We start from the raw sequence: 15,687 nt of genomic DNA on the forward strand, positions 1-15,687 counted from the left end.
ACTGAGCACTAATCAACCGGAGTAAGATGACTGAAACTACTATTGTCCATAACACTGTTAATGTATTGTAATTGGTATTGTAGATGTCATCATTAACCTACAAACACAGCTTGTTTCTTCAGGGCAGGATAAGCTAACAGATCCCCAAACCATGGACCACCTGGCCGGAGAATTGCAAACCAGAAACATCCTAACCCTTGAAATTATGATTAAGAAATGTCACAGGACATTGATCCCAGCTTCCTTGGTCTTCCCCTTTAAAACACTCTAACTCAAAGACCAAATTGGAGTGGACCTGAGGCATATCCCCATCTTCCTTGCTTGGTGCCCTGCAATAAACACTGTGCTTTCCTTCACCACAACCTGCTGTTAGTACACTGACTTTGCTGTGCAGCAGGTGATGGAAACCTGAGTTGAGTCTGGTAACAGTTGTTCTTTAAAAATCAGAGGAATCCCTAAAATTATTTTTATTATTGTGGTGTCCCAGGCTTTTGCCTTATGAAGTTATAATAGTCCTGTATAATAGTATAAGGGCCACCTACTTTTATCCTAATGTCATTAGATGCCCCAAAATGTGTAATAATCTATCTCCAAAAAACACTGAAATTTTAAAAATATTCTATAAAGTAATAGTTTCTTGCTGTGTTTATTTAATAAAGTCAAACTTCCTTATATTTAAACATATTTTTTGGTCAGAATGGCAATCATCAAAAAGTCTACAAACAGTAAAGGCTGGAGAGGGTGTGGAGAAAAGGGAACCCTCTTACACTGTTGCTGGGAATGTAAATTGATACAGCCGCTAGGAAGACGGTATGGAGATTCCTTTAAAAACTAGAAATAAAACCATCATATGACCCAGTAATCCCACTCTTAGGCATATACCCTGAGGAAACCAACACTGAAAAAAGACACATGTACCCCAATGTTCACTGCAGCACTATTTAATAGCTAGAACATGAAAGCAACCTAGATGTCCACAGACAGATGAAAGGATGAAGAAGTTGTGGTACCTATGCACAATGGAATATTACTCAGCCATAAAAAGGATGCATTTGAGTCAGTTCAAATGAGGTGGATGAACCTATTATATATTAGATAGAATGAGCCTATTATACAGAGTAAAGTAAGTCAGAAAGAGAAAGATAGATATCGTATAGTAACACATATATACGGACTCTAGAAAGATGGTGCTGAAGAATTTATTTGCAGAGCAGCAATGGAGAAACAGACATAGAGAACAGACCTATGAACACAGGGAGAGAGGAGGAGAGAGAGTACAGAGAGAGTAACATGGAAACTTACATTACATATATAAAATAGATAGCCAATGGGAATTTGCTATATGTCTCAGGGAACTCAAACAGGGGCTGTGTATCAACCTAGAGGGGTGGGATGGGGAGGGAGATGGGAGGGAGGTTCAAGAAGGAGGGGACATATGTATACCTAAGGCTGATTCATATTGAGGTTTGACAGAAAACAACAAAATTCTGTAAAGCAATTATCCTCAATTGAAAAATAATATTTTTTTTAAATCAAGGCTTAACAAAAAAAAACATTTTTGACCAATTTTAAGGAGATAGTTTTATCTTTACCATAAATTAAGCAATAAATTCATGTTTTTGTCGATGAATTGATTGGAAAATGAAGTGTTAACAGGTACCATTTGTGAATGACTGCTTGAAATCAATACTGATGAAAATATTCAGGAATTAGATATACTCATACCTACCAACCAAGCCTTGTGTAGGGAAATGACAAGTAGTAAGATGCTGAGGGGCTAGAAACATGCGTCAGTGGCTGAGAGCTGCCAATAAACATCTCACGTATGCTCCTCTCCAAAGACTTGTACATGAAGGATAAGGAATCCTGAAATTAAATAATTACAGACAGAAAAAGACACAGCATAATCAACAAAGTTACCGCTTCGTGTCAAAGGCATTAGACTTTAAGAAATAACTTTGAGTTTTTGTTAGATATCTATTTACTTCGCTGCACTTGGGGCACGCAGGATCTTCAGTCTTCATTGCAGCACGTGGGTCTTTTAGTTGCATCATCTGAACTCTTAGTTGTGGTATGTGGGACCCAGCCCCCTGACTAGGGATCAAACCCAGGCCCCTGGGAGCACAGAGTCCCAGCCACTGGATCACCAGGGAAGTCCTAAGAAACAAGTTTTCACAAGTGCTGAAAAATAACTTATTGACTCCTATCAACCTGAAAGGAGACTTAAGACTGGAAATTTGGAGAGTGAAATCACACCCGTAATATATGCTCAGGGATGGGAGTTATAGCCTAAAGATCAGGACCATCACGAGAAGAAAGAGTCAGTTTAACCTGAGATTAACCTGAACCAACCAAGTTAGTATAGTCTATTAATGTGCAGAATGTAACTGAACAAAACAATTGTTAAAAAATAAAAAGTTTTTAGAAGGTAAGTCCACTCAAATCTAGAACTATAAATATATTTGTGTATATATATCTGCCTTTTCTCCCTGCAAACAAATGAACTGGAATGCCACCACGATGCCAGAAATCCTCCCAACCATATTCAGATTGAGAGGCTGCTGGATTTGCTTCAAGTCCCAAGAAGCTGGGAAGGCATGAGGGGTCACGTGTGGAGGGCTGGAAGCTGTGTGCCAGAGAAATGGGGGGACAGCAAGCCCCCCAGCTTAGGTGCTGAATTGTTCTTAGTGTGGTTACTGCGGACACACAAACACAGACCAGAGTGGCCCCAAGCAAACTGGTCAGGCACTAGATCCATCCAAGTTCAGGGAACACAACTCGAAATCCACCCCAGGTGACATAAGATCAAATGAGAACTGTCGGCTGCCCCAGAGCAGGTTCAGCTCAGAGCCGTGGGGCAGCCCTGGACGCCCAGGCTCCAGAGAAACACAGCTTAGAAGGGCCCTGAAGGAAGGGACTCAGCCTTCTGTTTTTCCAGTCTAACCTCTCTGGCAGGTCGCCCCCGGATTGCTCACCTGAAGCCCACTTCTGGCTTCCTCTTTCATTCAGAAATCACCACGCCAGGCATCATGCCAGGCCTTGGGAATGTAAAGTCCTTCTCTTAAGAAGGAGACAGATACAAATAACTGCAGCACGCATGATGTGTGTTTGGACAGAGCTTCCTGGTCTAAGTCTCGGTACATCATTTGCAGAACTCATTGCAAAATGAAAATGCAGAGCTGCTTGTTCAAAGTTATTAAGAATTTGACCTTCCTCCATTGCTGGTGAGAATGAAAATTGATACAACCACTATGGAGACGAGTATGGCGTTTCCTCAGAAAAGTAAAAATGGATTTATTATATGATCCAGTAATCCCACTCCTAGGCAAATATCCAGAAAAAACCATGGATTCAGAAAAATACATGCACACTAATGTTCATTGCAGCACTATTTACAATAGCCGAGATATGGAAGTAACCTAAATGTCCATCGACAGAAGAACACACAAAGAAGATGTGGTGTGTGTGTACATATATATTTGCACACACACACACACACACACACACAATACTACTCAGCCATGAAAAAGAACGATATAATGTCATCTGCAGCCAGATGGATGGACCTAGAGGTTATCATACAAAGTGAAATAAATCAGAGAAAAACAAATATCATATGATATCATAAGTGGAATCTTCAAAAAATGATACAGGGAACTTATTTACAAAACAGAAACGGACTAACAGACTTTCTATACAGGAAAAGAATTTTAAAAAGAAGGGCTATATATATATATATATATATATGCATAACTAAATCACTTAGCCATACACCTGAAAGTAACACCACATTGTAAATCAACTATACTTCAATATAAAATAAAATTTAAATTTAAAAAAGGTAAGCATCTTAAGGGAATAACAGCAGAACATTAAACCAAATATGGGGAGGGGCTTCCGTGGTAGTCCAGTAGCTAAGACTCCATGATCCCAGTGCAGGGGGCATCAGTTCAATCCCTGGTCAGGGAACTAGATCCCACATGCTGCAATGAAGATCGAGTGCAGCCAAATAAACAAATATTTAAAAACTTTAAAATGAATAAATAAACCAAGTAGGGGGCCCTTCTAAGCATGACGAAGGGGACCTTCTGCCTGACTGCACAGGCTGCACACCGTGAAGCAGGCTCTACTGGGACCCTCACCCACGTCACAAAATCGTTTAAACCCTTCTCTACAATCTGACGCCGACTTCCCTTCCCGACTCTCGCAAGTACTTTGATTTCTTGTCTTGTGTTCCAGGCAAATAAGACCGCTCAAATTTCCAAACATCCTGAAACTTTCCTAACCCATTACCAGAAATACTTGCTCAGTGACGAAAAACTATTAGTTGGTTACTATTCAAGACCTAACTCAGATTCCAGCTTCTGCATGAAACATACTATTCAAGGCCTAACTCAGATTCCAGCTTTTGCATGAAACCTCTGATGGCAGCTACATAATTTTTTTTAATATGATAGGCTATGTCTCTCCTCCCAACAACCATGGTATTAGCTGCATCTTCCTTAGAAATGGTTAGTTTTGTATTTATAACCCCATTAGACTAAAATTTTCTAAACATCAGAGACTATTTCCGTTTCATCTTCTATCCCCCCAAGCAGAATGGCTGACACTTAAGATGATCTCATGGAGGAACTTGATAGGCAGTGGTATTCCCTTGGTGTGGGGCTTAGCACTATGACCCTGCAATACTGCTGACACATTTTGCACTAAGGAGAGAGCAGGAGTGACCCAAGGGCCACCTTGAGCTCCACTGGGCTTTCCAAAGGCCACTGAGGTTCAGACCTTCGTCATAGGATGTCTCCAGAACAAACCAGACTTGAAGACCAAGAATACTTGTAAGCCTGGCGCATGCCCAGGTGACTTTCAATGAACAATCAAACAGCCAGTGATCCTATAAAACACAGTATCACAGGAAGCACAATGCGCCTCTCCATTAAAAGCAGAAAATTCTTACCATGGTCCAGGAATCCACACTAAAGAAGACTCCTCTTTTGGTATAGTTTATATGCTTTCCAATAGTTTTAGTTAGCGCTGCAGTCACATTTTTATGAAAACCATTCTTCTGTACTTTTGAGCTGCTAGAAAGAGAGAGGAATGAAATAGTTAAGACTGAGGAAATAGCAACTCACCCGGAATAACTGAATTGAAGATGTAATCAAGTTAACCCCAGGTTAAAAGTTCATAAAATTTTAACATCTGCAAGTTTAAGGAACAGCAACACAAAAAGGAAATTTTTAGAAAAACTTCTATAGGATATTCCACAACACCTTTTAATAGACCCATTTCCAAGGTTGAAAAAGCCAGTCTTTACAAAAATATTTTCATTAGCCTCAAAGTTCTATAAGTGTATGAGTTTGGATTCTTTCCAGATTACTAAAAAAAAAAATCAGAAGTTAAATCAACATATTCACATTAATGGCCCAGAAATGGTCATAGCTATTCAGGAAACTGGTATGCAAGTGGACTGATTTTGCTTTAAAGACATGGGAGAATTAATTATACAATAAAAATACATTTTTAAATCATATGTTTTAACAAGTCTACATATCAGATGCCTACAAAGGTAGGCAGGTTTCAGAAATGCTTACAGATGGGCCACAGATGAACAAAGAGAACCTAAGATATCAGCCAGTGTAGGGACCCCAACAATCTAGAGTTCTTAAACCCAACCTAAAGACATTCAGTTATATTAAAATGAAACTTACCTAATTCAAATAATTTAAACAGTGTGGGCTTACCTGAACTCTTTTTTGCACATTTTCAATTCTCTTGAAGCTCTGAACTCTTTCCTTAGCATCTTTTATTGCAATGATTTTCTTTTTGAGTATCTAACACTTGCTCACCCTTAAATATCTTGACTGAAGCATCAACTCTTCACAGGAAGTCTCCTGTGGCTGAGTTAGGACACTCTGTGGTACATTGCATATCCATACTCCCAGAGTTGTGGTATGTGCATGAATGAATAGAAAGCAATTACCACCTGAGCGCCCAGTGCTTGCCCTTCCTAACACTCAAGGGTACTGACAAGTTCTCGTTCAGTGACCCTCTGGCCACCTGCCAGGCCATCCATCCTCTGAGAGCAGAAGCTGTTTCTGTCTCGTTCACGCCTAAACTAGTTCCTGGTGATGAGGAAATATTATAATTTGTTCTATCTTATTAGTAATATAATATTTATAGGATTAATATAGTTATTACATACATGAATAAATGGTTGGTACCCAACTCCAGCAGGGAATACCACCTCTTAGAGTACAAATCAGACCCTCCGGCTCTTTTCCTCAGAAACTAACTGAAAGGGCTTCTCCCCACCAGTATCATTGATGATTACTTTTTCAGGGAAGAATACGGTCAGAGTTTATGAGTAATGGCAATAATGGTGATGATAATAATATGATTAGCTATCATTTACTAGTTAGTGAGCAACTTAGTAATGTGGTTTGCTGTTTTGTTTAGTCACTAAGTTGTGTCCAACTCTTTTGCAACCCCATGGATTGTAGTCCATCAGCCTCTTCTGTCCGTGGGATTTCCCAGGCAAAAGTACTGGCGTGGGTTGCCATTTCCTTCTCCAAGGGATCTTCCTGATCCAGGGCTGAAACCCACGTCTCCTGCACCTCCCGCCCTGGCATGCAGGTTCTTCACCACTGGCACCACCTCGGAAGCCCGACTAAGGTGGCAATTGCTTTCTATCCATTCACGCACATACCACAACTCTGGGAGTATGGATATGTAATTTTTCCAGTTTGCCAGAAGAAGCTGCAGCTCAAAAAATAATTAGGCAACTTGTTTAAAAATCACACAATGGCAGCCCCGGAGCTGGAACCTCTGTCTACAAAGCCCATGCTTTCAGAGTCTACTGAGCACCCCTCTGAGTGAGATGCTCTTTTTCTGTGAGTCATTTGGGGACCCACTTACCCCTGAGTGTTGTTTTGTTGACCGCCACATGTGATGAACAGAGGGTTCTCAGGGAGGTCGCAGTTACTAGGGAAATAGCCAAATGAGTTAGGTGTTTTTCTACCTTCTTTTCAAGCATGAATTTTTCTGAGAATCAGTGTCACATTTCAAGCCATCTCCCCAGTTTTAGTGTAGAGGTGTTTATGACTTAGCCAGACAGGACTGGTGAAGGGCCTGAGTCCTACTTGATCAGGGTGGATAAGCAGGTGGTAGGTAGCATGGTAACACAGGCCACCCCAAACCCCTGGTCACCCCCAGACTCAGCTTCCCCCTTCCCTCCCAATTCCATCTGCTGAGTTCTCCCTGCTGACAGGAACCATCTCAGAGTTAGAGACTGAAAGAAAATCACTCCCAACTGTGTCACCTTCTGCCCATCGATGTTTGGTGTTATAATTTCTCAGTCTCATTCCTTTCAAAGCTAAAATTTAAAATTGCCTGGTGGGGATTTCCCTGGCTAAGACTTCACACTCCCTGTGCAGAGGGCCTGAGTTCGATCCCTGGTTGGGGAACTAGATCCCACATGCTGCAACTATGATCAAAGATCCTGAGTGCCACAACTAAGACCAGTGCAGCCAAATAACTTTGTTTTTTAATTTTAAAAATAAAATTCCCTGGTATTCCAGTGACTAGGACTCTGCACTTTCATTGCTGTGGGCCCAGGTTCCATCTCTGGTTGGGGAACTAAGATACCATAAGCCACTGGGCACAGCCAAAAAAACAAATAAAAATAGCTGTAGCACCTCTAACCTTTGCTTTAATAAAAATTAAAAACAAAAATTTATAAGTTCAATAATTAAGTAGGTAACTAAGTCTCCCTTTTTACAAGTAAAAGGGCTCTGATAGAATGTAAGACGTGAACTTTCTCCCTAACACTGAACAGACGCACTAAGAGAGTGGGGATTACATAAGAGTTTATTCCAGGATGAAGACTATCCGGAGGGAGAGGAAGACTGGAAAATCCCATGGACAGAGGAGCTGCCACAGACCCTCTTTCCCCTTTTCCCCCACTGGCTGATACTTAAGCTGACCTTTCCCTGTAGGAGGTCTGCCTCCAGTGGTCCCTATCCAGACCCAGCCCTACCCTGCCCAGTTCAGCAGCATGGGAGGGGCTCCATCCTGAGTGGTGTGGTTGGAAATGGGTTTTGAGAGAACCTTGGCTCCCTCAGACCATGAACAGATCCTGTGAGAGCCGCAATGTCTAATGGTGCAGTTGGAACTGGGGACAAGACCAGTCTACCTGGTCTGCATCTGAGTCTCTGGTTGACATTTATCCTGGGTGTGCTGGGGCAGAGCAGAAAAGGAGCTGGAGGTTGAGAGGCTCTCCCATCGGGGCTGCATGTCAGATTCCAACAGAAGGCTGTGCCTTACAAATGCCTTCATTTCCGCCTTTTTTTTGGAGTATGGGACTTAAGTGAAATGCCCTCTGAAATCCTGGAGCCTTGAGAGCTCAATCAGGGTGGAGAGGAAAAGATGGCTGTATCGACTGGTGGAGCTTGGGGAGGTGGGCACCCCAGCCCACAGCACAGGGTCTCCCAAAAGAAACAGATGTTGCACAGCTGGTGAAGTGGATTCCTTCCCACCTGAGCCATTTCTCCCAGGTCATGAACTTGGCAAAATGTACCTCTCCATCCCTAAGACAGGAGAGACACCAGCAAACCCAACCAGATGGGAGCGAGTTGGAGTTTTGAAGTGACAGTTTCCATTCTTTCCCTGCTTCCTTAGGGCATGACGGCACTTCCTGAGACGTTGTCCTCATTTGATTAACTGAAAAACCTGAGAGTTATGATGGGGATGGAATAGCAACTCAGGGAGTGACTGGCAGGAGAGAGAGTAAGAATTCACCTGGTCCCGTTCTTTAACATGTAACTTGTCAGATGGTAAATATTGGTGGACCAAAACGCCATATCTTCCAGCCCTCCTAGGAAGTATTCTTGAAATTGCTCCACCAAAAATGGGGATTTTCCAGAATAAGTGGGATAAAGCTATGGCAAAGAGAAAGAAAAATAATCTAATAAATAACTGAATCAAGTGCTTCTCATGGTATCTATAACACTTTCAATTCAGATTTTGAAGAATAAATGCCTTTACCTTGGAAATAGCTAACATCTCCGCATACCTGCAACATAAGCAATAATTTAGACTGTGAGTTGTGATTTCCACGAAGAAATGAAACAAATGAATGAAGAAAAAGTTCCAGCAACAGGTATCCACTATCATGCAACTGACTTTGAACAAGCAAAATCCATAAATCCAATACCTACACTCGGGCAGCTAAAGCATCAGAAAGTGTGTTAAGGAAGTCACAATAAAATCACTTGCAAATATTCCTCCAGTTATACTTACATTTCCAAGAACTGAAGGTATGAACAGTCAACAATGGCTCTTTTGGTGATGACTGCTTGGCCGTAGAGTTCTTTATAAATTCCCAGGAGATCTTCAACAGGCACATACCTGAGAAAAGCAATAGAATCAAATAAGGGCTGCTTTGATTCTGAAGTTGAAGATAACAGCAGCAGTTATGGCAGCTACCAGTGATTCCAGGATTAATAGGTGTCAGACACCATGCAGAGGACTTTACATGCATTATTCATTTAATCTTACCAACAACCCTGGGTGGTTGATACTATTCCAGTCCTACTTCACATGCAGGAAACTAAGGCACAGAAAAGTTCAATAATTTGCCCAAGGCTTCAGAGCAAATGACTGGTACCCTAATCAAATATTTATACAAAGATAAGAAACTATGAGTAGCTCTCAGAGTCAACAAAAGGGTCTGAAATGTGGTACTTGAGTGCAACCTCAAAAATGACAGAATGATCTCAGTTCATCTTCAAGGCAAATCATTCAACATCACAGTAATCCAAGTCTATGCTCCAAACACTAATGCCAAAGAAGCTGAAGTTGAACAGTTCTATGAAGACCTATAAGAACTTTCAGAACTAACACCAAAAAAAAAAGATGTCCTTTTCATCATAGGGGACTGGAATGCAAAAGTAGGAAGTCAAGAGATACCTGGAGTAACAGGCAAGTTTGACTTTGGAGTACAGAATGAAGCAGAATAAAGACTAACAGTTTTGTCAAGAGAACACAATGGTCATAGCAAAGACCCTTTTCCAGAAATACAAGAAAAGACTCTATACATGGACATCACCAGATGGTCAATACTGAAATCAGATTGATTATATCTTTGCAGCTGAAGATGGAGAAGCTCTATATAGTCAGCAAAAATAAGAGTAGGAGCTGATTGTGGCTCAGATCATGAGCTCTTTATTGCAAAATTCATGCTGAAATTGAAGAAAGTAGGGAAAATCATTAGACCATACAGGTATAACCTAAAGTAAATCCCTCATGAATATACAGTGGAAGTGATGAATAGTTTCAAAGGATTAGATCTGGTAGACAGAGTGCCTGAAGTACTATGAATGGAGGTTTGTAACACTGTACAAGAGGCAGTGACTAAAACCATCCCAAAGAAAAAGAAATACAAGAAGGCAAAGCGGTTGTCTGAGAAGGCTTTACAAATAGCCAAGGAAAGAAGAGAAGCAGGAGAAATATCAACAACCTCAGATATGCAGATGATGCCACCCTAATGGCAGAAAGTCAAGAGGAACTAAAGAGCCTCTTGATGCGGGTGAAAGAGGAGAGTAAAAAAGTCATCTTAAAACTCAGCATCAAAAAAAGCTAAGATCATGGCATCTGGTCCCATCACTTCATGGCAAACAGAAGTGAGGAAAGTGGAAGTAGTAACAGATTTTATTTTCTTGGGCTCAAAAAATCACTGCAGATGGTGACTGCAGCCATGAAATTAAAAGATGTTTGCTCCTTTCCTCCTTTAAGGAAAGCTGTGACAAACCTAGACAGCATATCAATAAGCAGAGATATCACTTTGCTGACAAAGATGCATATAGTCAAACCTGTGGTTTTTCTATTAGTCATGTACAGATGTGAGAGGTGGATCACAAAGAAGGCTGAGTGCTAAAGAATTGATGTTTTTGAGTTGTGGTGTTGGAGAAGACTCTTGAGAGTCCCTTGGACTGCAAGGAGATCCAACCAGTCAATCCTAAAGGAAATCAACCCTGAATATTCATTGGAAGGACTGATGCTGAAACTGAAGCTCCAATACTTTGGCCACATGATGCAAAGAGCTGACTCACTGGAAAATACCCTGATGTTGGGAAAGACTGAAGGCAAAAGGAGAGGCGGGTGGCAGAAGATGAGATGTTTAGATAGCATCACCGACTCAATGGCCATGAATTTGAGCAAACTCCAGGAGACAGTGAAGGTCAGGGGAGCCTAGCATGCTGCAGTCCACGGGGTCACCAAGAGTCAGACAGGACTTAGCGACTGAACAACAACGTATACAAGGAATGTTTAGTTTTGTGAATTCAAAGAGCAATAGAAGATATTTTTATTCTTTTGAGTTGCATCATTCTCAGGAATCATTTTTTAAAAACACTCCAAAATAACTCCTCATCCCAACATCCTACTTTCAGAATACACAGTGGTAAGTAGTAAAAGAGAAGTCTAAGTCAAGTTTTTGATTCAGAGGTATTAGTTATTTCAGTTGGAGGAAGAGCCACATTTAAAAAATTAAGTTTATACTGTTATCTTTTATCTTTAAGAAACCTTAGATTATACCAGACATATATATAAATACAAACAAAACCTAATTTAGTGTATCTATAAGAAGCAATCTATTGAGATGTCCATTTTTTACTTTACAAGCACACCAGAATGATCTTCTCCATAAATATAGCTTAAAAGTCTAGCAAAAAGCCTAACAAAAATATTTTTTGAGATGAATCACCAAGTTAGCAAGAAAGTGAAATTTTCCAATGGCCCAAAATAAGTTGGAGCTGGAAACTTTGGCAGGTAAGTGAGTGGGAAAGCCAGTTTTTGCCCTGAGAAAAACCTGGGAACCTAGGTTTTGCTAAACCTGGGAACCTAGGAGGTTTTTTTTTTTTATTGGATAGTTGTATGGCATACAAGAGACGAGAGCTAAAGTATAGGAATCACCCAAAGTAGGCCATTTCTCACAGGAAACTCCTCATTAAAGGCTATACCTTCTGCATGAACATTAGCCAGAAATAAATCCAACATACTAACAAAGACAGCAAAGAAACCTCTGTCTTCATCTTGGAAATGGATAGAGAGAGGGAAAGCTATCTTGCCCCTAGAATCAGTTACCACTACCCAGCCCTACAAATGTTTGGTCTTGCATTCGTGCTATCTGCGTCGTAAGAAAAACTTCTAGGGTTGAATATCATTTAAATGTGGTCCCAGTTAATGGTGCCTTGAGGTAGCCTGCAGAATGCAAGACAAGCCTTCGCTGGAGAAACGCAACTGTAATTTAAGCCTTGAGGAATTCAAGCGCCACTGAATAAAACCGAAAGAAGACCAGATCCTGGGTGATGCGCAACGTGAAATGGGCATCTCATCCAGTGCAGAGCACCCTGTGTGGAGAGTCGGTGGGGAACCTCAGGTCCCTGCTGCCGCCACCTCTTCCTGGGGCATCCAAAGGCCAGTGGTCCTCAACTGCCTTGAGAGTGACCTGTTGGTTCTGGGTCTCCCTTAGTTCTGAGGCAGCTGGACCAGGGATGGGAATGGGCAACTTGCCAGGCCCCCAGCTCTAGTTCTTTTTTGTTCTGTAAGCATTCTTCCCTGCTTCCAGCTCTCCATACTCAGAGACTAAGACTGAGGGACAGAGTCATGTCACCTCCCATCTGCTGAGTAAACATGTGAAGAAACAACAACAAGAACAGTAATATCTGATAAATCGGACTGGAAGGCAGCAAGTATTGTAAAATATAAAGACAGCCACCAGATAGAAAGTTCGATTCATCAGAAAGACATGAGATTTGAAAATGTGAATATACTTAACAACATATGTTCAAGTACATGTATAGCAAACTTTGACCTAACTACACGGAGAAATTGAAAAATTTCATCATCATAGAAGGAGATTTTTAAATGAATTTCTCAGTAATTGTGAGACTGTCCAGATAAAAGTAGTAAGATTATATTATTTAAAACTTATGAATCTTCTGATTTGAGCAGTACATTTAAAAAGCTTGAGCTAATACACATATATATATAGTGTTAAACCACAAATTGGAGAATTAACATTCTTTTCAAGTACAGATGAAAAATTAATAATAGATAATTAAATAAATGCTAATAGATAAAAATTAATCATTTGATAGACCTTAAAGTCAAGACTCAAATTTCACAGGAACCAAAGAAGAGTAGAAGGAAAAAAATAAATATAAGAAAAAGTAATGAAAGAGAAAAAGAACATATAGTATTAATAGAAAGGATCAATAAAGCCAAAAGTTTTTTTCAGTAATAAAACTGAAAAATATTAGCCATGATTAATTGTTTGAAAAAATAAGAGAAGGCACAATAAATAACAATTATATATACCAAATGAACAGAAGTACAAGAGAAATGAGGGGGGAAAAATGAGGATATTATGAACTCCCTTATGCCAAAATGTATGTAACTCATGTACCCCCGGGGAGGATTCATGTCAATGTATGGCAAAACCAATACAGTATTGTAAAGTAAAATAAAGTTAAAAAGTAAATAAATAAATAAAAAGAAAAGTCCTAGAAAAATAATAAAACTCTTTAAGAAGAAACTGAAAACCAGTACAGTCCTAAAACCAAAAGTCACTACTTTTTAAAACATCTGGCTTTATAGATGAGTTCTACCAAACATTCAAGAAATCAAAGTTATAATCTTGCACAAACTTCCAGAAAACAGCAAAGGAAGGTATACTCCTCACCTGATTTCATGAATCAAGTGAGGAGTTTACCTTTGTAGAAAGGTACATTCCTTCAAGGTACATTTGAAGAAAAAGGACAGGTTGGGAAATCAGCCCAGATAGATGTCAAAATGCATTAAAGCTGTCTTAGTTTTAAAACTCAGTGTTGCTCAGGAATAGTCAATTAGACCAATAGAACATGATAGAAAGCCCAGAAACTGACCCACATACACTTGGAATTTTATGTCAGAGAGAACATTACAGATCAGTGAAGAAAATAGGAAGGACTATTGATAAATGGTTCTGGGACAATCAGTTATCTCTGTAGGAAAAAATAAAATTTCTATCACAGAATATACAAAAAATTAACTCCAGGTAAACTAAAGATATAAAGTTAAGAAACGAAACTATACTGTGACAACCTAGAAGGGTGGGAATGGATGGGAGGGAGATTCAAGAGGGAGGGGATATATGTACACCTATGACTGATTCATACTGATATATGGTAGCAACCAACAATACTGTAAAGCAATTATCCTACAATTTAAAAAATAAATTAGAAAAAAGAAAGAAAATGAAACTATAAAATATTTAGAAGGCTATGTAGGAGAATAACCTCATGCCCTCAACGTAGGAAAGGATTTCTTAAATAAGATGTTAAAAGTACAAATTACAAAGGAATAGACTGATACATTCAACTACATTAAATTCTATTTATCAAGATATACCATAAGTAAAACTGAAGTGACTTAGCAGCAGCAGCACCATAAGTAAAAAGACACGCCACAAACTATTAAAAGATATTTATAACAAATAATTGATAAACTGACAAAAGATTAGAACCCAGAATATACTAAGAATACTCAGATATAAAAAGGAAAACCCAACAGAAAAATAGGCTAAAAACCAAACAAGTTTCTCACTTAAAATGAAACACAATTGATAAAATATGAAAGAATGTTCAACCCTATTATAACAGTAACCTGGGAAATGCAAATTAAAACTTTAAGGAGATACCATTTTATACCAAATAGGTTAGAAAAATTTTAAAGCTGGACAATATCAAGTATTAGAGAACACAGAACAGGGAGAACAAAGCTGATGGGAGGACAAGTTGGGAAGACCATTCTAAATGACAGCCAGGGATTACTTATTTAGGTTAAATGTGCCTAAGTCCTATCACCCAACAGTTCCACTTCTGGTGCCATTTACTTGAAAGAGATTCCCCTCTAGTGCAAAAATGCATGTACAAAAATGCACATAGCAACATGACGTATAAAGCAAGAACACTTAACACTACTCACACATCCATCAACACTAGAATCAAGTCCTTCTGGTAGATTTACACAAGGGAGGATCACACAGTGCTGAAAATCAATGAACTATCGTCGAACATATCAATATGATTAAATGTCAGGGAAATAATTTTAAACAAGAACCATTTTTAAATTAAATTCTAATTTAAAATTTAATTTTAAGCCAAATGCATGCTGTAGAATTCTATTTAAAGTAAAAACCCATATAATATTTTGCATACAGATATGACTCTGCTTATGTGCTCAGTTGTATCTGACTCTTTGCGACCACAGGGACAGCCACCCACCTCTGTTATTGGAATTTCCCAGGCAAGAATGCTGGAGGTTGCCATTTCCTACTCCAGGGGATCTTCCTGACCCAAGGATCGAACCCATGTCTCTTATGTCTCCTGCATTGACAGGCGGGTTCTTTACCACTGGTACCACTTGGGGAGCCCATAGATAGGGCTACATGTAGTAAAACTCTAAGGGAAAAGCGACTAAGTGATTAAGCGAACCTAAGGTTGTTATGCCTAGTGGGAGAAAAGGTGATATGACAGAAGGAAAGGCAGGGAGCCTCTATATTCCAGCAATGGTCTACTTCTTAACGGAGCTGGCAGCCATGCAGTGTGGATCATCTTATTTTTTATTTATAAAAAATACATTATTTTATAT

The 15,687-nt window shown here is 39.7% G+C and overlaps 1 protein-coding gene across 1 annotated transcript in view; it reads right to left on the reverse strand.

The window, feature by feature from the left end:
- GPLD1 (glycosylphosphatidylinositol specific phospholipase D1) overlaps positions 1 to 15,687 on the reverse strand; it is a 57,076-nt gene that overhangs the window by 23,790 nt on the left and 17,599 nt on the right. Inside the window, exons 8-13 of the mRNA XM_040249925.1 lie at positions 9,295 to 9,402; positions 9,040 to 9,067; positions 8,794 to 8,933; positions 6,913 to 6,978; positions 4,955 to 5,078; positions 1,730 to 1,866 (exon numbers count right to left, since the gene is read on the reverse strand). Coding sequence (XP_040105859.1) covers positions 1,730 to 1,866; positions 4,955 to 5,078; positions 6,913 to 6,978; positions 8,794 to 8,933; positions 9,040 to 9,067; positions 9,295 to 9,402 — 603 coding nt within the window. The remainder of the gene's footprint in view (positions 1 to 1,729; positions 1,867 to 4,954; positions 5,079 to 6,912; positions 6,979 to 8,793; positions 8,934 to 9,039; positions 9,068 to 9,294; positions 9,403 to 15,687) is intronic.

This window comes from Oryx dammah, unplaced genomic scaffold (assembly GCF_014754425.2).
Source record: "Oryx dammah isolate SB20612 unplaced genomic scaffold, SCBI_Odam_1.1 HiC_scaffold_11, whole genome shotgun sequence".
NCBI lineage: Eukaryota > Metazoa > Chordata > Mammalia > Artiodactyla > Bovidae > Oryx > Oryx dammah.